The sequence below is a fragment of the Mauremys reevesii genome, linkage group 1 (assembly GCF_016161935.1).
Source record: "Mauremys reevesii isolate NIE-2019 linkage group 1, ASM1616193v1, whole genome shotgun sequence".
Lineage (NCBI taxonomy): Eukaryota > Metazoa > Chordata > Testudines > Geoemydidae > Mauremys > Mauremys reevesii.
Window position 1 is genome coordinate 20,792,084 of NC_052623.1, and position 26,811 is coordinate 20,818,894.

At 47.1% G+C, this 26,811-nt stretch overlaps 1 protein-coding gene across 2 annotated transcripts in view; it reads left to right on the forward strand.

Annotated features, from left to right (window-relative positions):
• The window catches only part of MYO7A (myosin VIIA), a 105,837-nt gene that overhangs the window by 54,984 nt on the left and 24,042 nt on the right, over positions 1-26,811 (forward strand). For both annotated transcript variants that reach the window (XM_039537700.1, XM_039537708.1), the window contains 15 exons: positions 481-575; positions 1,940-2,024; positions 3,284-3,502; positions 4,833-4,940; positions 5,769-5,978; positions 6,428-6,631; positions 7,871-8,047; positions 9,584-9,673; positions 11,842-11,969; positions 13,939-14,065; positions 18,051-18,170; positions 19,055-19,228; positions 21,068-21,295; positions 23,284-23,454; positions 26,345-26,462. In XM_039537700.1, coding sequence (XP_039393634.1) covers positions 481-575; positions 1,940-2,024; positions 3,284-3,502; positions 4,833-4,940; positions 5,769-5,978; positions 6,428-6,631; positions 7,871-8,047; positions 9,584-9,673; positions 11,842-11,969; positions 13,939-14,065; positions 18,051-18,170; positions 19,055-19,228; positions 21,068-21,295; positions 23,284-23,454; positions 26,345-26,462 — 2,254 coding nt within the window. The remainder of the gene's footprint in view (positions 1-480; positions 576-1,939; positions 2,025-3,283; positions 3,503-4,832; positions 4,941-5,768; positions 5,979-6,427; positions 6,632-7,870; positions 8,048-9,583; positions 9,674-11,841; positions 11,970-13,938; positions 14,066-18,050; positions 18,171-19,054; positions 19,229-21,067; positions 21,296-23,283; positions 23,455-26,344; positions 26,463-26,811) is intronic.

Genomic DNA, 26,811 nt, shown 5'->3' on the forward strand with positions numbered 1-26,811 from the left:
GATGCCTGGAGTTTGCTCCCAGCTTTGCCATAGTCTTCTCCAGTGCCCTGCTCCTTGTGCAGTCAGTACCTGCACAACGTGGGTGGGAAATGCTACCGAATCAGGTGCATGGCAGCAACCTCACTTGACTGACTCCTAAGCTGATAGTGTAGTGAGCCAAACAGCAGAGGGCGACATAATTCACTCACGCGCTGTTACTAAGCCCTGCCGTGCGTGCGGCCTCTGGGATGAAGGGGTGATGCTCAGCGGTGACCCCTTCTGGCATATTTAGGCATGGCACGGATGAGCTGGAAAGATTCAAGTCCAGTTCTCCATGATCAGAAGGTGAGTGGCTATGCTGTAGAGGCCCAAACGTAGTGAGTTGTAAAGTTGGACATCCTTAGAGTTGACCTCTGGGGAGGAGCCTTATACCATCCCTCCGTTCCCGTCACGTGATGGCCAGGGGTCACAGGGTAACTTGTGTGCCGGTTCATTCCCCAGGATCACCATGATATGCTGCTGGAGATTGAGAGGGACAAGGCCATCACAGACAAGGTCATCCTCATCCAGAAGGTGGTTCGTGGGTTTAAAGACAGGTATTATATGCCAAGGAAATGCCTGGTGAATGTTGGGGGATCTGCTAGTGCGACTGACTGGGACACCATGTTCCGGTTCATGGCACTCTGCAAAAACAATGTCCTCTTTGCCTCAGGTACCACTAGCTTACTCTGCCCATTCACAGTGTGTCTGGCTTATTGCTTTAGCTCGCGGTGAGCATGATAAAGCCCCCCAGGGGTTGACATTATGCTATAACCGGAGCTGGCGCTGCTCAGAGCATGAAGGAAATTATTAACATATATTTTCAGGTTGCCAACTTTCAGAACAATGGGAGTAAGGCTTTCTGTCCACACTCAGGTCTGCACTCAGCAGAGGCACTCTTCATTGGCCAACTTTAGTTATACTAGCAGACTATTCCAAATGACCTTCTGCGCCAGATCTTGGTCCCATTGAAGTCAATGACAAAATTCCAGTGGGAGACTAAGGGGGGTGATATTCAGCCTTATGGCAGCAAAGATCAATAATAGGTTACAGTGCAACTCATCCCAAAGCCCAAGGTGCTGTACCACCATTCCCACTGAAAACCCGGCACTGCAGAGATGAGAGGCAGGAAGCCAACCCATGTAAAGCACACTGCATAGCAATGTGGGGTAAAGAGAAAATGATGGCCAAGGACTCCGGGACATACTCCTGTCCTTAGAGAAGCAGTCCTGAGTATTGCTCAAAGCCGGGGACTAGCGATCAGGGCTTCTGTCACCTGTCCCTGACTCTGCTGCTGGCTTGCTGTGGGAGCTTGGACTAGTGACTTCTTATTTCATTCAATCCCTGAATGTGTGCTGTGCGCCTCCTGGAACATCGAGAAGACAGAAGGGGCCAGATCCGCACCTGGCGTCAATGGTGGTGGGTTCATTGACGTCAATGGAGCTATGCTGATTTACGCCAGCGGCAGATCTGTCCTACAGTCCTCATTCGGATGAGGTTAAAATCTAAGACTAGAGGAAACAGAGCGAGGAAGATTCCAAATGCAACGAATGGTGGGGGGAGGAAGGCGAGGGGTAACTCACAAGAGCCTGGGCCCAAGGCGTCACCCAGCAGTTCAGGGCAGGACCGTTGATCACCTAGCACTGGATCGGCACATTTGGACTGCTCTTCCCATTCCTGTTTTGGACGAAGCACAGGGAATGGGCAGAGAGGAGCGTGCGTGGTAGTACCACTACCATGCCTCTGCTTCCTCCTGCGCGGGAAAGGAAGGCTGGGACTGGCATTATCCAGCAGCCGACTGAGCTCAAGGGGGTGGCGGTTACTCCTTACAGTCTGTGAAGAATGCGGCTGGCTTTCCCTGCGGGCCAAGGCGACGATAACCCCCAGCAGACCAGCACAAGTGTTTGTAATGCCTTTCCAGGTCCAATTTCCTGAAAGTGCGACATTCAGCCCTGATGATTCAGAGATACTGGCGGGGACATAACTGCAGAAAGAACTATGGTGCTGTAAGTGTTGCCAATTCTCCTTTACGCTCTTCCCACCTTGGTCTCATTGCCTAGGATCCAGATATTAGGTTCCTTGTCAGTCCAGTTAAGCTCCCCCTGAGGGGAAAGGTCAGAGCGGGGACAGCTGGCTAGTGTGTTGGGAGGGAAGGGGGGAAGCTATTCCCTCGCTGCCCTCGGTTCTGCATAAAGGGAGCAACCGTCTCTTTGGTTGTCCTCCTCACACCTTTGTCATGAGTTGGACCCATCTTACAGCAGTTGGTCACGTGTGGCCCCGGATTCCTGATGTTATTTCTCAGGAGGCTGCAAACTCAGAGCCAGTATTAAAGCTGGTGGAAGTGGCGTAGCTCTGTCCTTGGAAATGCACCTGATCCAGGTTGTCACTTGGACTTTACTGCAGCTGCAGCCATGTTTTGCTGACAGTCCCCCCACTCCACAACCCCATCCAAAACTGCGCAGGTGCGGCTGACGGCTTCTGGTGTCCTGGGTATTTACACAGGCCCCCTTAGCATTCCCAAGCATGGCAGATCCCAGAACTCAATAGGGAGGGTGGGATGGAAGAAGAGAATGCACCCGGCATGGTATATGATCCTCTTCTGGGCCCGACCCAGCAGAACACCTCCAGAGGATGTGCCATGACATTTGGCCTGCAGAAGTGTGCAGGGAGCAGGCTGGGGATGGGAGTGTTCAAGGCCAGAGGGATGGCCGTTCTCTGCAGTATCATCCCCCACGCAACCCAGCATAAGCTATCCCTGATTGAATCAACATAAGTGCCCCCTCCTGTGATGTGGAACCCCTTGGGGGAGACAATGTAGTGGTAATAGCCATGACAGGAGGCATGGGGAGGTGCTGGGCCTCCTTGTGCATGGCCCTTGCTACCTGTGACTGCTCTGAGATCTGCGTAGATCTGGGGGATCTTGAGCGCCAAACCTCTCGAGGGAAGCACAGGGAGGAGACTGTGCGTGAGACGCATTAGGGGTCATTGAGCCCATAAAGGCTTGGATCTCTAGCCCATGGAAGTCAATGGGAAAACTCCCATTGATTAAGTGAGCTTTGTATCAGGCCCCACAAATCCAGGAGCCCTTTGTTTCTCTGCCATCTCACAGCAGCTCTCCCCTGCTTTTTGGGGGGCTCTTTGCTTGTTGCTAATTTCAGCAGGTTTGTATTTTCAGCTGCGAGAGGGCAGATGAGTGAGGAAAATCTCTGATTATGGCCGGTGAGACCCTCAGCGGAGCGATGCCTTAATCCTGTTTCCTTTGCAGATGAGGATTGGGTTCCTGAGGCTCCAGGCCCTCTACCGTTCCCGCAAACTCCACACGCAGTACCACATGGCTCGCAGACGGATCATCGAGTTCCAGGCAAGGTGCCGGGGCTGCCTGGTGCGCAGGGCCTTCCGCCATCGCCTTTGGGCTGTCTTCACGGTCCAGGCTTATGCCAGGGGCATGATTGCACGGAGGCTGTATAAGCGCCTTAAGGGAGAAGTAAGTACCATGCAGGAAATGCTGTTTGCTAGCATGCGTGGTAGAGAAAGACAGCAGCCAGTTAACAGGACCAACAGGGCTGGTTTCCCCAGAGCATGATCAGGGCCGCCCGGGGTGGGGGGCAAGTGGGGTAATTTGCCCCGGGCCCCGCGAGCCACTCCGGGTTTTCGGTGGCACTTTGGCGGCGGGCCCTTCACTCGCTCCGGGTCTTTGGCGGTGGGTCCTTCAGTGCAGCGGAAGACTCGGAGCAAGCGAAGGACCCGCCACTGAAGTGCTGCCGAAGCCTCGGCGCGCTGCCCGATGAGTACAAGCAAGCGGTGAGGGGAAAAAAAGCAGCCGCGATCGGAGGCACTTAGGCTGCTCTACCGTGGCCGCTTCATTCTTCGGCAACAATTCGGCAGCAAGTCCTTCCCTCCGAGAGGGACCCGCCACTGAATTGCCGCCGAAGACCTGGCCCTGCCCCAGGCCTCCTGAATCCTCTGGGCAGCCCTGAGCATGATAGTCTGTATAACAGGGGTTGGCAACCTTTCAGAAGTGGCGTGCCGAGTCTTCATTTATTCACTCTGATTTAAGGTTTCGCGTGCCAGTAATACATTTTAATGTTTTTAGAAGGTCTCGTTCTACAAGTCTATAATATATAACTAAACTATTGTTGTATGTAAAGTAAATAAGGTTTTAAAAATATTTAAGAAGCTTCATTTAAAATTAAATTAAAATGCAAAGACCCCCGGAGCGGTGGCCAGGACTCAGGCAGTGTGAGTGCCACTGAAAATCAGCTCATGTGCCACCTTCGGCACACATGCCATAGGTTGCCTACCCCTGCTGTATAACATCCATCCTACGGCCTTTGTCTAGCTGTCAGTGTCTCTCTGTCTAAGGGTATGTCTACACTAGATTTTTTTAACCTGAAGTTAACTGATTGCCAATTAACTTGACTCTGTTATCACTTTTGTAAAGGCTAATATGGGCATGCCCCAAATGTTTGTTCCAGGATACAAAAGTCTGTGGTTACCCTAGGGGCCAGCGCCCTAAATATCATAGAGAGAGGCAGATCACACGAGTGTGGATCACTGACTGTGTGTAAGGGAGTGCAGAACGCAAATTCTTCCCCCAAGATCATGACAGAATGAAATCAAAATCAGAAAGCAATGTGAAAGCTGGTACCCTCTCTCTGGCTAGAAACCAACTCCCATTATGTTAGTGTTCCTTGAAACATACCAAGGGACAGAGCTGTGTTCATGTCTGTGCTGCGTGCTCTTGTGATCTGGATGTTAGCAGAGCAAAAGTGCTAAGTGCCTTTTTAAAAGCCCACTTGTGTTTTGTTTCCCAGTATCACCGCCGTCTGGAAGCAGAGAAGCTTCGTCTGGCAGAAGAGGAACGGCTACGGAAGGAGATGAGTGCCAAGAAAGCCAAAGAGGAAGCAGAAAAGAAGCACCAAGTACGATCTGACTTTTCTCTTTCTTGGCTTCTCTTTAGGGCCTGATTCTACTCCTGAAAAGTGTAGGGCGGAATAAGGTCAATTGAAGGCAGCATCCCAATAAATAGTATGAGGACTTGCTGTCCTGTTGTATTGTTCGTATTTGACTCAGTAAAGCCCTCCCTATTTTCGCTTGACTGAAGCTAGCACAGAATTTCCCATCTGCCACACCAGAAGGCCACAGATTATGCTTATTCTTTTTGGTATTATAGGACGGCATAAAGGATTCCCAACTGTCACTGGAACATTGCCACTGTGCTAGGTGCTGTATGTACATAGAGTAAAAGTCCTGCACCTGGGACCTTGGGCTCTAAATAGTCAAAAGAAGAGAGAAAGAAGCATTGCTGAGTCCATTTTGCAGGTGGGGAACTGAGGCACAGATTTAAGTGCAGCAAAGAATCCTGTGGCACCTTATAGACTAACAGACGTTTTGTAGCATGAGCTTTCGTGGGTGAATACCCACTTCTTCGGATGCAAGGGTATTCACCCACGAAAGCTCATGCTACAAAACGTCTGTTAGTCTATAAGGTGCCACAGGATTCTTTGCTGCTTTTACAGAACCAGACTAACACGGCTACCCCTCTGATACTTGAGATTTAAGTGCGTTGTCCCAGGTCACGCAGTGAGTCAGTGGCAGAGCTGGGAATTTATCTCAGATCTTCTGCGCCTCAGTCTAGTGCCTTAACCGCAAGACCATCCTTCTGCTCTAAAGCCAATGGGCCGAGCTGCAGAATTTAGGACCAGCTTGCCAGAGAATGCACTCTAGTCAGTGTAACCCTTCTCGTCTAGGTACGCCTTGCCCAGCTGGCCCGGGAAGATGCTGAGAGAGAGGTGAAGGAGAAGGAGGAAGCCCGTCGGAAGAAGGAACTCTTAGACAAAATGGAGAAGGCCCGAAACGAGCCAGTGAACGACTCAGATATGGTGGACAAAATGTTTGGATTCCTAGGGACCACTTCGTCTCTGCCAGGCCAGGAAGGACAGGCGCCCAATGGCTTTGAGGTACTGCATGGAGAATGGAGCAACAGACAGGGCTTGCTAGTGTTGCTCAGAGTAACGTTTTGGGACAGGTGGCAATCCATCCCATCTTGGTTCAGCATCATCACCCTGTTACCCTAATGGTTAGCTCTTGGAGCGCTCATCATAACTCTTTTTCCAATGTGTTCACACTTGCTGCTTCTGCGGCTGCCTTTGGGAGTCTGCCCCACAGAGGATTCTCCTCAGGATAAAGAAGTATCTACAGACCTCACGTGGGCCCGATCCAGGTTCCCTTGAAATCACTGGTTTCAAGGGGAGTTGGATTGGATCCTCTGTGCCAATTCTTGTCCTGAGAACTGATCCTGGCCCTATTGAAATCAGTGGCAGAACCGGGAGCGAGGTGAGGTGCAGGATGAGGGAGCTTTTAAAGACACTAAATCAAATCGGGCGTGTATATTTTCCTCCCTCCCCAGGACCTTGAGCGAGCCCAAAAGGAGCTAGAGGAAGAGGATTTAGACGCAGCTTTGCCCCTCCCCGAGGAAGAGGAGGAAGACCTTTCGGAGTACAAATTTGCAAAGTTTGCAGCCACCTACTTCCAGGGCACGACGACACACACGTACATCCGCCGGCCACTTAAGCAGCCCCTTCTGTACCACGAGGACGAAGGAGACCAGTTGGTAAGACAGGAAATAATCCATAAATGTCCTGGTCATGAAGAATGGGGCTGGATGGTTCAGGGGGTTGGTAATGGGCTACGGAGCCCTTCGTTTCTAGGATACCCATTTGAATCCATCCCAGTAGAACACACGAGTCTGAAGAGAGTTTAGGAGCAAAGTCCTTATCTGCTATTGGATGTCCTGTGTGACCTTCATTGATGGCTTCTCTTTCTATTGGGCGAGTAGCTACTGGGTCATGTGGTGCACCATCAGGAAATTTCGTTTGCGATGTGCTTGAGCACCATGTTTAAGAAATAAAACCGTGCAAGCCAGTAATAAAACAATCCTCCCCAAGCATTCTGCACCTTAATCTAGTACTTGTGTAGCAGGCTAGAGTTAGAGCTTGGGAGGCAGAGTGCCACAAAACAGGTATAAATATGCCACTGTAGGACAGTCTGCTCCCACCCATGTGCCTCAAGATGGGAAATCAGTCCACATGCCCATTCAGTCCTTGATGTCTGTGCTGAGATGCTCTAACGGTGCCCACTGTGCTTGTGGTGACCGGTCTGTTAGGGATTGGGCCACATATACAGGGTGTGCACAAGAACTGTACAGGAGAATTGTGCCAAAACTCCTTAATGGCCCTACAAAAAGATGGATTGAACTATCCTCCCTGTTTGTTATTATGCTACTGGCCTTTCTGTTCATGCATCTGAGAAATGATTAGACAGAAAATCTCAGCTTAGTAGGAAACCCTTTTCTGATACTAACAACGTCTGATTGTTCTTTTGGGGGGGGCAGGGGCAGGGACTCAATTAGTTTTTGATTATCTAATTTGCGAGGTTTCTCCTTTATACTCGACTTTAATGAGAGGTGTGTCATGTATTTTCCAGACTGTGGTCCGTGTTGCACAATTTTAGTTTAATTTGCATTTACAGTACACATTTTAATGAACTAGTCATTTTGCACTGTGTACTCACCACTACCCTCTCCTGGACAGATTCAGAACCGCTCAATGGCTTTTCATAGACCCTGAACTGCTAACAGCCAAAGGAGAGTCTCCTTTAGCTCAGGTAGCAGGGGCCTGTGCTTTTGGAGCAGAGGATCTGAGTATTATCCATGCTGTCATGAAGTGTTTAGTGCTGGGATGGGTCCAGTCACTAGTGGCCATGGCTTTATTACAGTATAATACATACAATTAATTATATTAACCCAGACCAAGCCAAGAACTCTGGTAAGTTTCACCTTTGTTGCAAATAGGCAGCACTCGCGGTGTGGATCACTATCCTTCGTTTCATGGGAGACCTTCCTGAGCCTAAATACCATACGGCTATGAGCGACGGCAGCGAGAAGATTCCAGTGATGACCAAAATCTATGAGACTCTAGGGAAAAAGACCTACAAAAAGGAGCTGCAGGCTTTGCAGGGGGAAGGAGAGGTGAGAATGCTCTTCCCTTTAACGTTACAGCTGTAGAAGAGCCAATATTCTTGATGTACAGTTCATGAAAGTAGAAATGTATCTGTGGAACACACTGCTGATGGGCTTGATTGAAGCAAATAGTTTTGTAAGTTTCATCTGCCACTATCCTAGCAAGGAGAAAACTACGAAGCCTATCATCCCTTGTGTTTCAAAGTATAAATTCGATTCCATATAGATTCTTATACCGCCCTCATCACTATCGTATTCTACTGATGCAAAGCACTTGAGCAGCACTAGGTATTATTATGTTTATTAGTGCGTTAAGCTATGTGGCTAACACATGTCACGTGTGGTTCATTCTCTCATCCTCTCCCCGGGCAGGGGGAAGAATTGTGTGTGCGGTGGAGTGTTTTGGTTTGATTTAAAGGAACATGTTGCTCTGTGTTTGGGTTAGTCAGGCCAAAGATGCACGGGACCAGTGAGGTCTGGGATTGTCCCATGAGATTCAACCCCTCTTGGGGTCAGGAGAAAATTACCCCTGTGGTAAATGGTATTGCGCCATTAGGTTATTATGGGACACATACACTTCACCGTAAGAATCCATCTTTGGCTGCTGCTAAAAGCAGGACAAAAGACTGGATAGACCATTGGTCATTGCACTCTGGCAGTTTGTATGCTTTCATCTTTGAGAATCTGCCTTATACGAGATGGCAGGACATTTTCAGTGACCTGGCTTGCCGGTGGCAGGATGTGATAAATGGTACTGCTGCACTTAGATTATATCAAGGCCCCCTAGAGTCTAAGAACAGCCACCTTTGACGCTTTTGGTAGATCTAAATAAATAAAACGCCTGGTTCCAGTCATATTCCCAGAAACAATGATATAATGTAGCAATTTCATTAAAGCTCCTGGTGAGGAAAGTAATCTCCACTGGGATCTAATTATGTTAAAATATACATGAAGAATCAAGCTTCGTTCTGTATAATTAACCATTTTTTATTTGTTCATTGGACAGAATATCATATTTCAGTCGGCTGTGGCATCAGCAGAGCCCCTAGAGAAGAGAGAGAAAATTTAACAATGTATTTTTATCTTAGACACAAACTGTTCTTTTTGGATAGTAATGTTCTCATTTCTCTGGGTAGTATGAATGCCTGGTTAGATTCAATTAGAAATGGATGGCTGGATATTCATAAGTGGCCAGATGCTTCCAATCCATAAACTATGTATTAGAGATGAGTTTGAGCTGTAATTTGCCTTCATGTCAAACTTTCCTAAAATTTGAGGTTGTTTTGATGCAGGTTTTGATTTGGCCCATTAACGAGACAGAGGCCAGCTGCAAAATTGAGATCCAGATCTGAGCATTATGGTGGCCTGGAGGAGTTTAGATCTAGGGTTTTGGTTGTGACCCATCTCTCAGAAATATCAAATTAGTGCTCGGAATCCACTGAAAATGCTGCCATTTCTAAAAGCTGCTGAGCCGGATACACAGGAAACCCGCCCTGCAGGGTTGTGTGTGGCCCAGGAATAAGGCTATACTTCTTGCCTTCGCAGAGCGCTCACATAGATGGCCACAAGAAGAACAGTGTGCGGCACAAACTGGTCTCCTTGACTCTAAAGAAGAAATCCAAACTGACTGAAGAGGTGAGAGGAAATGCTTTGCGGCTGGGTAGCACAAATGGTTTTATATGGTCTGCAGGGCTCTCTAACTCTCTCCCGCTGCTCCCTCGACACAACACACCCAGACCTCCTCTGGGTTTGCTGCTCTCTGTGTCTTTGGGGGCCTGAAAGATTTAAGGATTCGTTAAAGGGAAAGGTTGGCTTCCCGTGTCTCCTTGAATCACCCTGCACCTCATGCCTTCTTCCCTATGCCTGGGGCAGCTTGCACTCTCCAGTCATCAAGCACCCGTCCATCTCCTCTTTTCACATCCCACCGTCTGCATAGAATTCCAGTTAGAGAATCGCCCACCCCGCTGTGTTGGCCTGTACATTCTCGGTCTTTCTGACTTCAGCCCCTCCCTGCTAGGCTTTAGATTCCGAGTGGATTTTCAGAAGCACTCAACAGTGGGCTAACTCCACTGCCATTGAGATCTGTGATCAAACACCCATGTGAGCCATTCGGCCAGTGCTGAGCACTTCTGAAAATCCCACTCTTCAGCTCTTGGGACAGAGAATTCTTTTTCTTGACACATCTTCCTTTTTATACGTATGGTAGAGAGGAATTATCAGTGGTTCACAGTCAAGCTGGAAGGGCATATCAAGTGGAGTCCCACAGGGTCTGGTTCTATTCAGTGTCTTCATCAATGATTTAGATAATGGCATAGAGAGTAAACTTATAGAGTTTGCAGACAATACCAAGCTAGGAGGGGTTGCAAGTGCTTTGGAGGATAGAATTAAAATTCGAAATGGTCTGAAGTAAATAGGATGAAATTCAATAAGGACAAATGCAAAGTACTCCACGTAGGAAGGAACAATCAGTTGCATACCTACAAAATGGGAAATGACTGTCTAGGAAGGAGTACTGCAGGAGTACTAGGAATGGATCTTGAGGTCACACTGGACCATAAGCTAAATATGAGTCAACAGTGTAACACTGTTGCAAAAAAAGCAAACATCATTCTGGGATGTATTAACAGGAGTATTGTAAACAAGACACGAGAAGTAATTTTTCTGCTCTACTCCGTGCTGATTAGGCCTCAACTGGATTATTGGGTCCAGTTCTGGATGCCACATTTCAGGAGACATGTGGACAAATTGGAAAAAGTCCAGAGAAGAGCAAGAAAAATTATTAAAGGTCTTGATAACATGACCTATGTGGGAAGATTTTAAAAATGGGTTTGTTTAGTTAGTGAGGGGACATGATAACAGTTTTCAAGTACATAAAAGGTTGTTACAAGGAGGAGGAAGAAAAATTGTTCTCCTTAACTTCTGAGGATAGTACAAGAAGCAATGGGCTTAAATTGAGGCGTAGGTTGGACATCATGAAAAACTTTGTAACTGTCAGTGTGGTTAAGCACTGGAATAAATTGTCTAGGGAGGTTGTGGAATCTCTGTCATTGGAGATTTTTAACAGTAGGTTAGACAAACACCTGCCAGGGATGGTCTAGATCAGTGGTCCCCAACCTTTGTCGTCTGGCGGGCGCCAGACGAAGGACCGTGGCGGCAGATGAGCATCCGCCGAAATGCCGCCAAATTTTGGCGTCATCCAGAGGTGTCGACGCCAAAATGCCGCCAAATTTCGGCGGCATTTTGGTGGATGCTCATCTTCCGGCCAATATGCGGGCACACTTAGAAGTCCCCGCGGGCACCATGGCATCCGCAGGCACCGCGTTGGGGACCCCTGGTCTAGATAATACTTAGTCCTGCTATGAGTGCAGGGGACTGGACTAGATGACCTCTTGAGGTCCTGTCCAGTCCTATGATTCTATGATGTGCACTTACGGCAAAAACCGGAAACAACTATCACAACCACGCATGTGCTTACATGCTTACAGCCATGGTATTGTGTTTTTGGCCGAAGGAATGTCTTTTAATTGTGTTACTGTTTTTTAATGATGATTGAATAGAGAAGAGATGAAGAGCCAGATCTTCATCAGTTATAGACTGGTGAAATTCCATTGCCTTCTAATAGAGTTATCCCGGTTGAGGGTGGGGCTTGGAGTTGTGGCCCACTGGTGCTGTTGTGGAAAAATTGGGGCAATCCTACCTGGGTGGGGATGCGGGGCACAGCCGTTCACAGAGGTGTGGGTTGAAGGAGGGGAGAATCATAGCAACAAGTTAACCAGAAAGAGAATAATGTCTTCGGTTGACAGGTGACAAAGAGACTCCATGACGGTGAGTCCACCCTCCAAGGCAACAGCATGCTTGAAGACCGACCCACCTCCAACTTGGAGAAGCTGCATTTCATTATTGGTAATGGCATCCTCAGACCAGCATTAAGGTTAGAAATCAGTGCAAAGAGTCAACTATCATTCTCAGTCGTCCTCCCCACCCCCAGTAGTTAAGCTGCTCTCATTAAAAAGAAATATTTTTGCTAATCTGTGCGATTGAATAAAACACGTATTACACTGTTCTTTGAGCTCTCTTCCTCTGTATGATTGGGGCTAGACTCCCATCATGTTTGTTAGAGGTTCATTTCAGGCTTGCTCCAAAGCCCAGTGGGGTCAGTGGAAAGGCTGACACAGACTTCATTGGACTTCGGATCAGGCCCCCAGTTATTAACATTCCTTTTTTCTTTTCACGGTTTAGTTTTATCCAAGCCATTACATCCTAAGTTGCTGGGTCTTCTTTTGTTAGAAGAAGAGATTTATTTTACTGCATACAAAAAAACTATGTTAAAAGAACATTGTTGCAGTTGCAAAGTCAAAACTCAAAAGATAGGAAAAGCCAGAATTATGATTGCCCATGCGACCTTAATTCAGCCCCTTTGTGCACATGCATTCAGACTCTGTCTTTAATTACAAGATCATACACTGGTTTTTCCACCAGACCCCGCCTCATTCAATGCACAGAATGGACAGTGCTCACTTAATGCTCAGCTTGTCAATATTTTGTCCTACTTCACTGTTCAGTGTGTGGCCCTAGGCCTTATTTCTGCAGATTATTCTGACCCTGCTTCATGCACAATTAATGTATCTTCACTACAACCCTGTGAGATGAGGGGATGGTATTATGCCCATTTTACAGATGGGGAACTGTGTGACAAAGGCAGATTAAGGTTAAAATTGTATACTGATTTAGGGGGCCCAATTTGAAATGCTCAGAACCTGATTTTTTCAGAGCATTATATAGTGCTTGATATATTCAGAGCAGAAGGACCTCATTTGCTTTTGTGAGTGCCTGGTAGCAGATAGTATGCACGGGGATGGAATATGCAGGTAGACTCTGTGGAGAATTCTGCTGGCAAACTCCTCTGAGCATGTGCAAACTAAGATTTTCAAAGGCTCGTGAACTTGGCGAAAGATGGGTGGATTTTCAAGGGGATGGCAAAAAATACCCCCCACCCCCGACCCCAGGGCAATCCCCGTACCAAATTGTAAGTCCCTGTTCCAAAACGTGGCGGCACTAGAGCTTCTGAACAAAACAGATGTCAGAAGCTCTTAACATGGACAAAACATGTCTTTTCCCCAAACCTCGTTCTGAGAAACAACAAAACTGTTTTTGCCAAAATTAAAAAAAAAATCAGCATAGAAAATTTCAGCCAAAGCAGCTAAAATTTGACCAAGTTATAAGGAACGGAAAACAGGGTCTTCTAATGGAACATGTTGGGCTACCCTGGTATATGCCTCTGGTATATTTTGCCTTTCATCCTAAAAGCTCACAAAGCTCTTTACACAAACAAACAAGGCTCATTTTACCCGCCACTGACAAAAGGCTGCTGCTAGGAGGGAACATGGCAGCTGTTTGTTTAAATGGACACAGCAAGACTACATAGCAACTCAGCAAGAGAAAACTGAGACTTTCAAAACTGCCTGGATGCCCAGTTCCAGAGCTACTGGAAGATCTCGGCCAAAGTGTAGAGGAATGCCGTTTCCATTTGAATTTGCGAAGGGGATTTCTGTAGGAGGGATGTAATTATCAGAGTTAGAATTGGCCAGGGCAATGAGGTTAATACCCCTAGACAGACATAAAGAGCCATGGGACCTTTAATTATCAAGCAGTCAGGGCCTGGTTTTACATCCCATCTAAAAGACAGCAGCCCCTTTAACATCTAGTAACAGTTTGCAAGCCTGAGAGGCAGATTTCACCAGAAAAAGTAGCAACTTATTCATTAAGGGCCCAATCCAGAGCCCACTGAAATTATTGGAAAGACTCCCATTGACTTCAGTGGGCTGTGGATCAGGGCTCCACTGAGAGGGAAATGGTATCTTGAATGATTGGCTGGGATCTAACCTTGATTTCTGTTGCAGGGATGAAATCTATTGTCAAATCTGCAAACAGCTCACCCAGAACCCTTCCAAAAGCAGCCACGCCAGAGGCTGGATCCTGATGTCGCTGTGCGTGGGATGCTTTGCTCCTTCCGAAAAGTTTGTGAAGGTGAAGAGCGAATGTTATTTATCATTTGCCTGGCGTATCTATTTATACATTTCCTTTCGCAATGCTGGAGCCAACTCTTCCCTTTGGTGTGTCTGCTTGTTAACTGTGTCATGACTCCCTTTCCACACAGGGTCTGATTTTACAGAAAAGCTCCATTGTCAGAAAAGCCCCAGTTCAGCTAAGAACATAAGCATGTGCTTCAGCCCCATTGACGTTAAAGTTTAGCAACTGCTTACATAGGTTGCTGAATTGAGGCCCTAAAGGCTATTCTTCTAACCGAGTCATCTAATTATAAAGAAGAATAAATTAGTAGGAAATTGGTTTTAATTGAAACCAAATCTCAGATCTCAAGGCCTTGCCAAAATTTGAATCCAGATCTACAGCCAAACGTCACGGCTGACCTGTATTTCTACAATAGGCTGATCCAAGCACACCTGAAAATTAGGGATACTCAGATCCCAGCTTTGAAGCCTGGCCCTCTGTCTTGTAATACATATAATAGCCAAGAATAATGAAAAGTCCTATAGGAAGCTGCCATCCGGAACGGCTGGTAACGCAGAAGAGAAACACAGAACACAGAGAAAGCAGCTGCAGTGTATGTATGTGAAAAAGCAGGGACTTCTGGGGCCAAATTTTCAAATGATGTGTCTGAGTTGCTTCTGCAAAGAATATGCAAACCAGGGCCGCCCGGGGGCGGGGCAAGGGGTCAATTTGCCCCGGGCCCCACAGGGGCCCCCACGAGAGTTTTTCGGGGCCCCTGGAGCAGGGTCCTTCACTCGCTCCGGGGGGCCCGGAAAACTCTTGCGGGGCCGGGCCCAGGAGCTTCTTCCACTCCCGGTCTTCGCCGGCAGGGGGTCCTTCCGCTCCGGGGCGGAAGGACCCCCCGCCGGCGAATTACCGTGGAAGCGGGACCTGCCGCCAAAGTGCAGTCCGGTCTTCGGCGATAATTCAGCGGCGGGGGAGGGGGGGGCCTTCCGTTCCGGGACCCACTGCTGAAGTGCCCCGAAGACTCGCGGTGGGGGCCCCCCGCCGCCGACTTACCGCCGAAGACCGGGCTGCACTTCGGCGGCGGGTCCCGCTTCGGCGGTAATTCGGCGGCGGGGGGGGCCCCGCTGCGGGTCTTCAGGGCACTTCGGCGGCGGGTCCCGGAACAGAAGGGCCCCCCGCCGCCGAAGACCCCAGGCCCCCGGAATCCTCTGGGCGGCCCTGATGCAAACACCTACATGAGGCCAAACATCCATATTCTTGCACAAGTGGGATTTGCAAATCCAGGCTGCATGTTTATGCCTGCGGTTACCCCATAGGAATATACAAAGGCTAGTTTGTATAGGCTGATGGCGTTTCTTCACACTCAGTCGATGCATCTGCTGCGCTGGTAAAATTGTCTATCAGTGGTATTACAAAGTGAGCTCAATTTTGCTGAAATTAAAAAAAAAAATCTGCGTGGAAAATTTCAGGCCAAGCAGTTAAAATTTCGTGTGTGTGTGTGTTAATTTAAAAGTCATTAGGAAGGTTTTAAATTAATCCCACATCTATGAGTGTATTTTGTTTGGTTGCTCTACCTCCCTGTATCCTACTTCCTCATGTATCCAGATGGAAGCCAATACCTCTAGATGAGCGGCTTTATCTCCCAAAGCACTGGGCATCCAGCAGCTCCCACCGAAGTCACTGGGAGCTGCTAAGTGCTCGTCACTCTTGCAAATCAGGCCACTTCTTTGGATCCCATTTTTTATAACAATTTTGGCCTAAATATGGATTTAGCTAAAAGTGGCCTGACTTTGAAAGGCGCTAAGCACCCAGACTCACAGTGACTTCAATGGGGCTACTCAAGCTTACGTTTAAGCATGGGCTTAAGGGCTTTGCTGGGCAGAGCACTCAGCACATTGCAGGACTAAGCCCTCAGTCCTTGCTCAGGCAAGGCTCCTATTGCCACTGTGAGAGCTTTGCCCGAGGAAGAACTTCAGAACCTGTAGCCTGATCCCAAAGCCAGTGAAGGTCAGTTGGAGCATTTCCACTGACTTCATGGTAGATTGGATCAGGCCCTTGGTCCTGAGAGCTGACTCCAGAAGCCAAATTCATCAATAGAATTCTTTGTGTCAGCCACAAGCCCTTCCTGTAGGGAAGTGGATACAGCAGATAAATCACGTGTGAAACAGCAGAAAATTCCATTATGCCTAGAAATGAGACCCGGTAAAGCGTGTCACTAGAGATGGCCCATGGAGTGTTTTAGTCTGTGTTTAAATCTTTGATAAAGGAGGGCTTATTTGGGGAGAGGGCAGCACTTCTAGAAACAAGTTGTTAATGGTCTTCAAAATATACCCTTTGGCTGGAACCCCAGCCCCACGGAAGCCAGCGGCCAAATTCCCATTGACTCCAGGGGAGCCAGGATTTTACTCTCTGTAATCTTGGGCTACTGGTCAAACCTGTTGCATTCTGGACTCTCGGTGACTCACTCTGAAGTTACTGTTAAAGGCCCCGATCCTGCAAGGAGCTGCAGGCAAACCACTGGGGTCTCCTGTACAGATGCAATTTCAGAATCAGGGCTTAAAATGTCAATAACTTTTTTTTTAAAGTATCATAGCTGTTAAATGCTGGCCCTGTGCACTGCTGGCAGAACTCATCTGAGGGGATATGAACTATATTTTCTCTCTCTTTCTGTCTCCTTTTGTACTATATGATGGCAAAAATATTTGTAGATTTGTTTTGGACTCATAGACTTTAAGGTCAGAAGGGACCATTATGATCATCTAGTCTGACCTCCTGCCCAATGCTCTGGTGAATACTTCTGCTTTGAAGGTACATTAATCAGGAGCACTTACTCTGATTTATTTCAGAGTTAGTAGAAAAATTCTGCATCAGCCCCAGACCTTACCTACCAATTCCAAAGCTGTTAGTTTTGTGGGTGTGGATTTGAGAGGTGATGCCAAAATCAGGTTCACAATGCAAACTCTGTTGCAACTATAACCACGGAGTGGCTGCTATTCATCTTATCCATCTGTCTGCCTCGCTGTCTATCTAAGTTATTTATAGAGCATTAAGTTAAGATTTATAGATCTAGCAAAGTGATTTATAGAGCCTCCCAGTTATGATTTATAGAGCTGTCTGTCTAAGTTATTTATAGAGTATTTTCTGTCTGTCATTTTGGGGAGGTTGCTGGGTTTAATTTTTTTCTGCAGTAATGTGGGTGCATTTTTAATACATGGGCCAAGTACATAGAGTCCTAGATAGGACCTCCCTAAAATGGATATTTTTTAAAAGCTAAGCAAATAAATACCAATCTAATGTATTAATATGGTATCTAAGTATTCTCTGTGTGTGTGTCATAGGGTACATCTACACTAGAGTGGGAGGTGTAATTCCCAGCTCGAGGAGACGTGCCCACGCTAGTTCTGATCAAGCTAGCATGCTAAAAACAGAAGTGTAGCCCTGACAGCATGAGCAGCAGGACAGGCTACCTGCCCATGTTCATGGGTAGCATCTCAGCCTGATCTAGCATGTGGCTATCTCACAGTGCAGCAGCGATACTTCTATTTTTAGCATGCTAGCTTAATCGGAGCGAGGGCGGGTTTGTCTTCTTGAGCTGGAAATTACACCAGATCATCTAGTCTGACTTGCATGTCACAGGCCACTAAACTCCACCCAGTTACCCCTGCAGCAAGCCCATTAACCTGGATTAGACTAAAGTGTTACAGCCCTCAGGAGAACAAACTATTGTGTGCCGCATTCAGATAATAGGTGGGACCGAGGTGCAATGTGCAAGGCCCCTGCAATGGCAGGGAATTGATTTGGTGTGTGCATTTGATTAAATACTGTGTTTGTCTCCCCACTGCTCATTACCTACAGGTCTGTTTGATTTAATTCCCCCTTCTGGCTAATGCTGCAATAACATTTTGAGTGGTCAGGCTTTAGAATGGAGCCATAGACCTGTGTTCAAGCCAACAGCAGCCGTCAGTCATCTAACCGATACATTTTCTCTTGCCAACAGTATTTAAGGAACTTCATCAGTGGAGGTCCTCCTGGTTACGCTCCCTATTGTGAAGAGAGATTGAGGAGGACATTTGCAAATGGGACTAGGACCCAGCCGCCCAGCTGGTTAGAATTACAGGTATGATCAGCCGAATCCCCTAGAGCAAATAGAGCGAGTCTAAAAAGATTTTGTTGAAATGTTGTTGAAAGCGACTTTTGACTGAACAGAAATTTGCTTTAGAAAATGTCCATTTCTGTCTGAATTTTTCAGATTTTTGTAGGAAAATTTTCATCTGTCCTTGAAAACAATATTTTCAGTTTTTAGTTGTTGTAAACCAAAAAGTTTAGTTTTCAGGTTTTCATTTTTTTTCAACCAAAACCTGACAAATTCAGTGGAAGTGTTTTTCTTCCCAGTGTTCTGTGGGGGATGAAACGCGGTTTCTTTCCAGCTCTAATAGTGAATGCCGTTCCATTTAGAGGCTTAAACATTTTTCACAGTCCCTTAGTAGGATGTTGTCTCTCTTATTCTGAGGATTAGCAGGTCAGAAGCAGAAACTATTTCTTCCTTGTGGAGAACATATGACTGAGTCGCTTTATCTTCAAACCACTTGTTACTGTTCCTCTTGCCTGCACTCTTTGCCAGCTTCCTGTATTTTGGAGGTGGTACAGAACTGTGTTCCATGTAGTTTGAGGCAGTGGGTATTATCCAAGTCTCTACACAGATTTAAATGTTACACATGCCTCCAGGATTCAATCCAGTGTCCATTGAAGAGAATCAAAAATTACCATTGGCAATTAACTGTATTAATTTAAAAAATCAGGAGTTGCAGCTGCTCCCCAATACTCAGGTTGTGACCCTACATTATGCTGTGGAGAAGTATATAGCAGCCGTATTACAAATTTAGCCATAGGTACTGGTGCAAAGGATCCAGAAAAGACGCTATGATTGTTGGGAGATAACTTGTAAATGGAAAAATAATTCAAGTTCGTATGCCTTTAAAAAGTTTGACCCTAATCTCCTAGGCGACCAAGTCCAAGAAACCTATCATGCTTCCTGTTACGTTTATGGATGGGACAACGAAAACGCTACTAACTGACTCTGCAACGACCGCTAAAGAGCTCTGCAATTCCTTAGCTGACAAGATCAGCCTGAAGGACCGATTTGGGTTTTCGCTTTACATCGCACTGTTTGACAAGGTACGTGCTGACCTAGACGCCTCAGAGAAGGGGAAGGTGCCTCTTTTCTGATATAGAAAATATGTATCTTCAGGGTGGCAGTTCTGTCTTGTGATGAGAGCAGGGAATTGAACACTAAGCTATTGTGTTAGTAATGAACTTTTGGAAGCTACCAGTAGATACAACTCCCTAAGAATAAAGGTCAGAGTCAATGAGAAGGCAAAATAGTCTGAGAGTAAAATCTCATCCAAGTCAGTCAGTAGCTACAGCCTGCCTGTGTAACTCCATCTACTCCTAATAAACTGTCATGGCCCTGTACCAGACATGGACTGGCTACAGAGCTTGCTTCCGAGCAAGATACACACCAGATGTGTTCATCATTAATGCGCTGCCAGGTATGGCTGAGGTGAGCTTAAATAAGGTATTTTTACATACCGCGCCACCTAGTGGGTGAACAGTATAATACAGTTTAGCATTCCATTACATCAGTGGTTTTCAAACTCGGGGTCGCGACCCAGTACTGGGTTGCGGAATGTAAGGCACTGGGTCGCAGCGGCTCTGGTCAGCACCGCCGACCGGGCTGTTAAAAGTCCTGTCAGTGGTGCTGCCTCGCTAAGGCAGCTAGTTCCTATCTGTTCCGACAGCTCCTAGCCGGAGGGGGCGGGGTTGGGAACAAGGCTCGGCACACTGCCACCTGCTCAACACTCCCATTGGTCAGTTCCCAGCCAGTGGGATATGGGGGTGGGGAGCAGTGCCTGCAGGCAAGAGTTGCACGGAGCCGCTTGCGCGCTCCCTAGGAGCTGGACCTGCTGCTGGCCGCACGATCCGCAGTGTCAGGACAGGCAGGAAGCCTGCCTTAGCACCCCTACTGCACCACTGACCTGGAGCCGCCGGAAGTAAGCCTGCGCCCTAACCCCATGCCCCAATCCCCTGCCTCAGCTCTGAGCCTCCCCCTCAAACCCAGAGCCCCTTCCTGCACCCCAAACTCCTCATCCCCAGCTCCACTGGGTCATGGGCATCAACAATTTTCTTCAACTGGGTTTCCAGAATAAAAGTTTGAAAACCGCTGCATTACATAAACCTTGAAGCCTGGACAGAGTGTTATCATCCTTGAAAATCCTCTGGTCTGTTTCGAAGGCTTGTGGCAGGTGCATGTACCCGTGTAATGTCTGGGGAGAGACGTAGCCCTCCATTCCTGCTTATTCTGATTGATTGCACTCAGTCTGGCTTTCAATCGACTGTTCCAAGCACAGGCATGGAACCTGAAAAGTCAATAATAGCATCATACACGCAAACCATGGGCTAGACTGGGCCCTTCAGACACAGGTCCGGTGGGCAGTGCAGCACGAGCTGCCTAGCCTTAGGGAGCGCTCCCGGAGACAGAATCAGTCCCATAGCTCCTGGGTAGCAGAGGGTCTGTGCCATCCCATAGGAGGGTGCAGCATGTTCTCCACTCCGTGGCTGCCCCTCTCTGGTGGCTGGTAGAGTGGGGACCGGGTTACACACATACTCCTCTTGTCCCTTTAGGAGAAGCTGGCGCTGTTGTGGGCTCTCGCTCTGAGGAGTTCTTGCAGTTGTGATTGGCCCCTGCACAGGGGCATGGTAGGAGGGTAAGGGGGCATCTTTTTGCTCTGTTTGTACAGCACCTCGCACAGTGGGTGCCTGGCCCATGACTAGGGCTCTTAGGTGCTATGGTCATACAAATAATGCATAATAACAAAGGCTCTTTGCTCCCCTTGTGGAGCAATCTCATCCCACTAAATCACGATGGGTTTCTCCTTTCACATGGGGCATGGAAACTGCTGCTAAAAATATGGTGACCAGCATGTACCTTCCCTGTCCCCTTCCTGCCCTGGCCAGGTCTCATCCTTGGGGAGCGGCAACGACCACGTGATGGACGCTGTGTCTCAGTGCGAACAGTACGCCAAAGAGCAGGGAGCCCAGGAGCGCAACGCGCCGTGGCGGCTCTTCTTCAGGAAGGAGATCTTCACCCCGTGGCACAATCCGAGCGAAGACAACGTGGCAACCAACCTCATTTACCAGCAGATAGTCCGAGGGGTGAAGTTTGGGGAGTACCGATGTGACAAGGTGAGTCCTCAGCAATGGCAGACCTTGGCCCCCAGGCTTGGGAAATTGAGCACGTGAATATTCTCTTCTCATTTAGGTAGGTAGGATCCAGAATCCTTAAAATGAATGTTGTTCTTGCTGTCTGTCTGTCTGTCTGTCTACTAATAAGGGACCCAGCACCATGAACTTCATACATTAAGAGCCAAATTTCACCCCCGAAGAAACTCACAGACAACTCTCATCGAAGTCAAAGGAGCCGACTTACAAACAGAGGAAATCAATGGGAACTGCCCCTGAGTATCAGAAATCAGTGGGAGCTGCACATGAGCATCCCAAGGCAAAGTCTGGCCCCTTGGCTTAAGTGACTAGTGATTCTGACTACCTCAGTGTTCGGGTTCCCAACCTGGGAGACCTTAAAGAGGACTGATTTGCAGAGAACCAGGTGCTTAGCACTTCTGAAAACCAAGCCCCTTTGAGGTATGTCTAATTAGGCGCCCAAAAATTGTGGAACCCAAAAGTACTTGTTACTTTGAAAATGTAGGTCCTAATCCTCAAACAGAGTTAGGGACCTAAATACCACTGAGAATCTGGGAAGGATCTGGGCCTGGGCATTTTGTCCTCCTTGTTTTTAAAGTATCCATGGACTTCATCCAACATATCTATCTTCTGTTCCGTCTGCTTCTACCCCTTCTTCTCCTGACCTCCACATGAGATTTCTACTGTGTGTCTATAAAGTGCCCAATCACCATGGTGTCTAGTTTATCTTCTTGTATCTCTGCCTCATTGACTCTCCATCTCAAATCTTATCTGTAGTCCTATCCTTTGCCTATATCTCTTGCTCCCAGTCTCCACTTCTGTAGCTATATCATGTCTCTGTAAAATACTTTGGGACACAGTACAAAATAAAGGTGTATTGCATTCAGGTATCTGTTCTTCAGCAATTTGCCCGATTTATGAAGAAAGAGGTGGGTTTGCTCCTTAAGTGCAAGAGATGTGCTGAGACACAATTGATTTATACTCCCTAAGCCTTGTCTACACTAATAGAATTACCCATTGCTGACTACAGGTATCAGAAAAGGGTGCCATTGAACCAGTGCTGAACAGGATTGAACTGCAAGTGTAGACCAGGACAGAGTTGTTCATGGTGCTCAAACCTGCTCAGGTTTTAACCATAGTTCCTTCCGGGCACTCTGCTGAACGCAGTTTGCCCTCAGCTAGACTTGGGCCTATACAATGTTCAGTATTGGTTCAGCTGTAAACCTTCCTGACACCAGTTGCCAGCAACAGGTCACTTTGCCAGTGTAGACACAGCTCTGGAGCAAACATGGCCATAGCATCCAATGAGATGTTATCTGCATTCAGGTGACTCCTCTGGTATGAGAGGTAATTTCGTGCACCTCAGTGCTCAACAATGGATACTGAACCTGCTTAATCAAAAAGAGATGATGCCATCAGGTGAACTAAAGTGCTAGAGCCTTTGGTAAGCAAAATTCAGAAGGGAATTTTCTCTACTATCCCATTATCCATTCATCTGCAATTCATTTAATAGTTGCAGCTATCACTGCTAGGTGCATGAGACCCAGTCTTTCTCCCAGTTGAATGCAGGTGGGGTCCATAGAAAGGAGAGGTATTTAAGGAAGTATTTGTGTGATGTTTTATTCATTTAGGAGTTAGTCACTTAGGGCACGTCTTCACTGGCTCTCCCAGCACTCTAAAAAACCCACCTCCACGACGGGCATAGCTCCCAGCACTGGTGCACTGTCTACATTGGCACGTTATGGCGCTGAAACTTGCAGCGCTCAGGGAGGTGTTTTTTCACACTTCTGAGCAAGAAAGTTGCAGTGCTGTAAAGTGCCACTGTTTAGAGCCTGATCTAAAGTCCATTGATACCTGTGAAATCCCATTAAAATTCAATCAGTCTGTGTCAGCAAAGGGTTAATTGAGCTCAAGGAGAAGGGAGGTTAAAGTGACTCCCTCCTTGTAGTTTCTTTAGTTGTTGGTTCCTACAGGAAGAAGACTTGGCAGAACTGGCTTCCCAGCAGTACTATGTAGACTATGGGGCGGCGATGGTGCTGGAGCGACTCCTGAACTTAATCCCCTCCTACATCCCTGACAGAGAGATCACTGCTTCGAAAACAGTGGAGAAATGGGCTCAGCTCATTATAGCTGCACATAAAAAGGTAGGTGTTGGCTCTCGCAAGGCTCTGTGCGTGTTAAACAGCCAGCAGGTTTGCCTGTGTCAGCCTGTGGGGGTTCGGTCTGAGCCCCGACTCAGGCTGAGACAGAAATGGATGTTTCCCCCAGAGATCGATTTAGAGCAAGGGGCAAAGACCAGTGTAGCCGTTCTTGATGCCGGTTGGGTCACAAGTGAAGGAGAGAGAGACTTCAGTGGTGGCACTGGGTTTTGAAGCAGTTACTGGATGGCAGGAAGATATCACAGACAGACTTATTTTTAAGGCTAAGACTCTAACGCTGGGGATTTCCCCTTAAATCATGGGACTCTTATATGGTGGCGTTACGGCCGTGCCTAGAGGCACCAGTCAGGATAGAGGCCCCAAAATTCAGGGCACTGTACAAACACAGGGGCCACCATAACACCCAGTGACGTCCTGAATGGAGCCTGGTCCAAGGGTGAGGAGCACGTCTCCTCTACACAGCCCAGCCAGGTGTTTCCTCAGAGATCCATTCCTGCTGGATTTCTCGCTGTGGAGGACGGCAGAGCAGAGACTCCATTCATGACAACAGATTTTAAGATAAAACACCATGGGCCTGTGTCATGAATATAAAGGGAAGGGTGACCACACCTTTCTGCATACAGTGCTATAGGAGCAGCAAAGAGTCTTGTGGCACCTTATAGACTAACAGACATATAGGAGCATGAGCTTTCGTGGGTGCTATATGGTTCCTCCTGGCCAGAGGCACAAAATCCTCTTACCTGTAAAGGGTTAAGAAGCTCAAGTAACCTAGCAGACACCTGACCAAAAGGACCAATAAGGGGACAAGATACTTTCAAATCTGGGGGTGTAGGAGGGGGGGAAAAGGCTTTGTCTGTCTGTTCTGTGTGCTTGCCGGAGACAGATCAAGAAAGCAAGCAATCCAGTTGCATTAGTATTAGTAAGTATTTAGCAAGGAAATGTGTTAGTTACTTTTATTTTGACTTGTGTTTTCACTTGTAGGAAGTTAACTACCCTGCCCTGCCCTCAGGCAGAGACAAAAATCTCCAGCTGCTCACAGCTTTAAAAAAATTTCTTTTGTTACAAGAACCTGACACCTTTGTCTCCAGGCCAAGAGAGATAAGATCGCTATCTGCCCTCAGCTCCTGCTTTCCCCAAGCAGCTTCTTTTAAGAAAAAAAAATTCCTAAGGTTTGTGCTCCTGATTCAAAATGATCTCTGGTTCAAAATGATCCCACCACTCTGCCACCATGTCACTTTAGGGTACAGATGTGGGGACCCACAAGAAGACCCCCTAAACTTATTTCTACCAGCTTAGGTTAAAACTCCCCAAGGCACAATTTCACTCTTATACCTTGGATTAAGTAACACTGCCACCACCAAGTGATTTAAACAAACATTTAGAGAGGGCCACTTGGAGCCCTACCTTCCCCAAATATCCCCCCAAGTCCCTACACCCCTTTTCCTGGGCAGGCTTGAGAATAATCCCCCCCCCAAACCCGTACACCGCCTTTCCTGGGGAGGCTTGAGAATAATATCCTCACCAATTGGTACAGGTGAACACAGACCCAAACCCTCGGATCTTAAAACGATGAAAAATCAATCAGGTTCTTAAACGAAGAATTTTAATTAAAGAAAAGGTAAAAGAATCACCTCTGTAAAATCGGGATGGTAAGTACTTTACAGAATAACAAAAGACTCAAGAACACAGAGGATCCCCCTCTAGGCAAAACCTTAAAGTTACAAAACCAGGCATAAACCTCTCTCTTACACAAAGGAAAACACAAGCCAAAATAAAAGTAACTAACGCATTTCCTTGCTAAGTACTTACTAATACTAATGACAGGTTTCAGAGTAGCAGCCGTGTTAGTCTGTATCCGCAAAAAGAACAGGAGTACTTGTGGCACCTTAAAGACTAACAAATTTATTTTAGCATGAGCTTTCGTGAGCTACAGCTCTCTTCTTCGGATGCATAGAATGGAACACACAGACAGGAGATATTTATACATACAGAGAACATGAAAAGGTGGAAGTATGCATAACAACAGGAAAAGTCTAATCAATTGAGATGAGCTATCATCTGCATACTTCAACCTTTTCATGTTCTCTGTATATATAAATATCTTCTGTCTGTGTGTTCCATTCTATGCATCCGAAGAAGAGACCTGTAGCTCACGAAAGCTCATGCTAAAATAAATTTGTTAGTCTTTAAGGTGCCACAAGTACTCCTGTACTAATACTAATGGAGTTGGATTTGAAAGCATCTTGTCCCCTTATTGGTCCTTTTGGTCAGGTGTCAGCTAGGTTACTTGAGCTTTGTAACCCTTTACAGGTAAGAGGATTTTGTGCCTCTGGCCAGGAGGGACCCCATAGCACTGTATACAGAAAGGTGGTCACCCTTCCCTTTATATTCATGACAGCCTGATTCTCCTCTCACTTCTTACACCAGTGTGAGCCTCATGAAATTTCCTGGACTTCAGTAGAACTGCTCCTGATTTATATTCCTGGAGAATCAGGCACCATGATTCCCATGGCTTTGTCTCCACCACTGGGTACTGTTCATCTAAGCACGAGGGCTGAAAGGTCCTATTGGATCATCTAGACCTTCCCCCGTCCCTTCCAGTGCAGGATCATTCCCTACAGTGTATTCTCCATACCTTTGTCCTGTCCAGTCCTTTAATAACTCAAGTACTGGGGTTTCCACTACTTTCCCTGTGAGTATTTTAAGCCATTGGCTTCATCCTGATACTGTCGGAGGTCTCATGACTTCAAGATCTTCAGCTGGTGTAAACTGATGTCGCCCCATTGATTTGTTTTTAATTGGCCCATTTCCTGGCTTTAACCTGCATATTGTTGGTTTGTTTTTTCATGCTGGTTTTGGTTTGGTTTCCCTGTAGGGAATTTATACCCAGAAGAGAGCAGACCCCAAAAAAGTCAAGGAAGAAGTGGTGGATTTTGCACGTTTCAAGTGGCCTTTGCTGTTTTCTAGATTCTATGAAGCCTTCAAATTCTCAGGTAACCCCACAGAGAATGTGTTGCCATAGGATGAGCATCCATGAAATAAAAGAGAATCATAGACTCTAGAATCAGAGGGGTAGCCGTGTTAGTCTGGTTCTGTAGAAGTAGCAAAGAATCCTGTGGCACCTTATAGACTAACAGACGTTTTGCAGCATGAGCTTTCGTGGGTGAATACCCACCTGCTTGCATCCGAAGAAGTGGGTATTCACCCACGAAAGCTCATGCTGCAAAACGTCTGTTAGTCTATAAGGTGCCACAGGATTCATAGACTCTAGAGATGAACAAGACCTATTGGGTGATCGGGTCCATCCTCCTGAAGTCACAGGATTGCTTTGTACAGCACTCA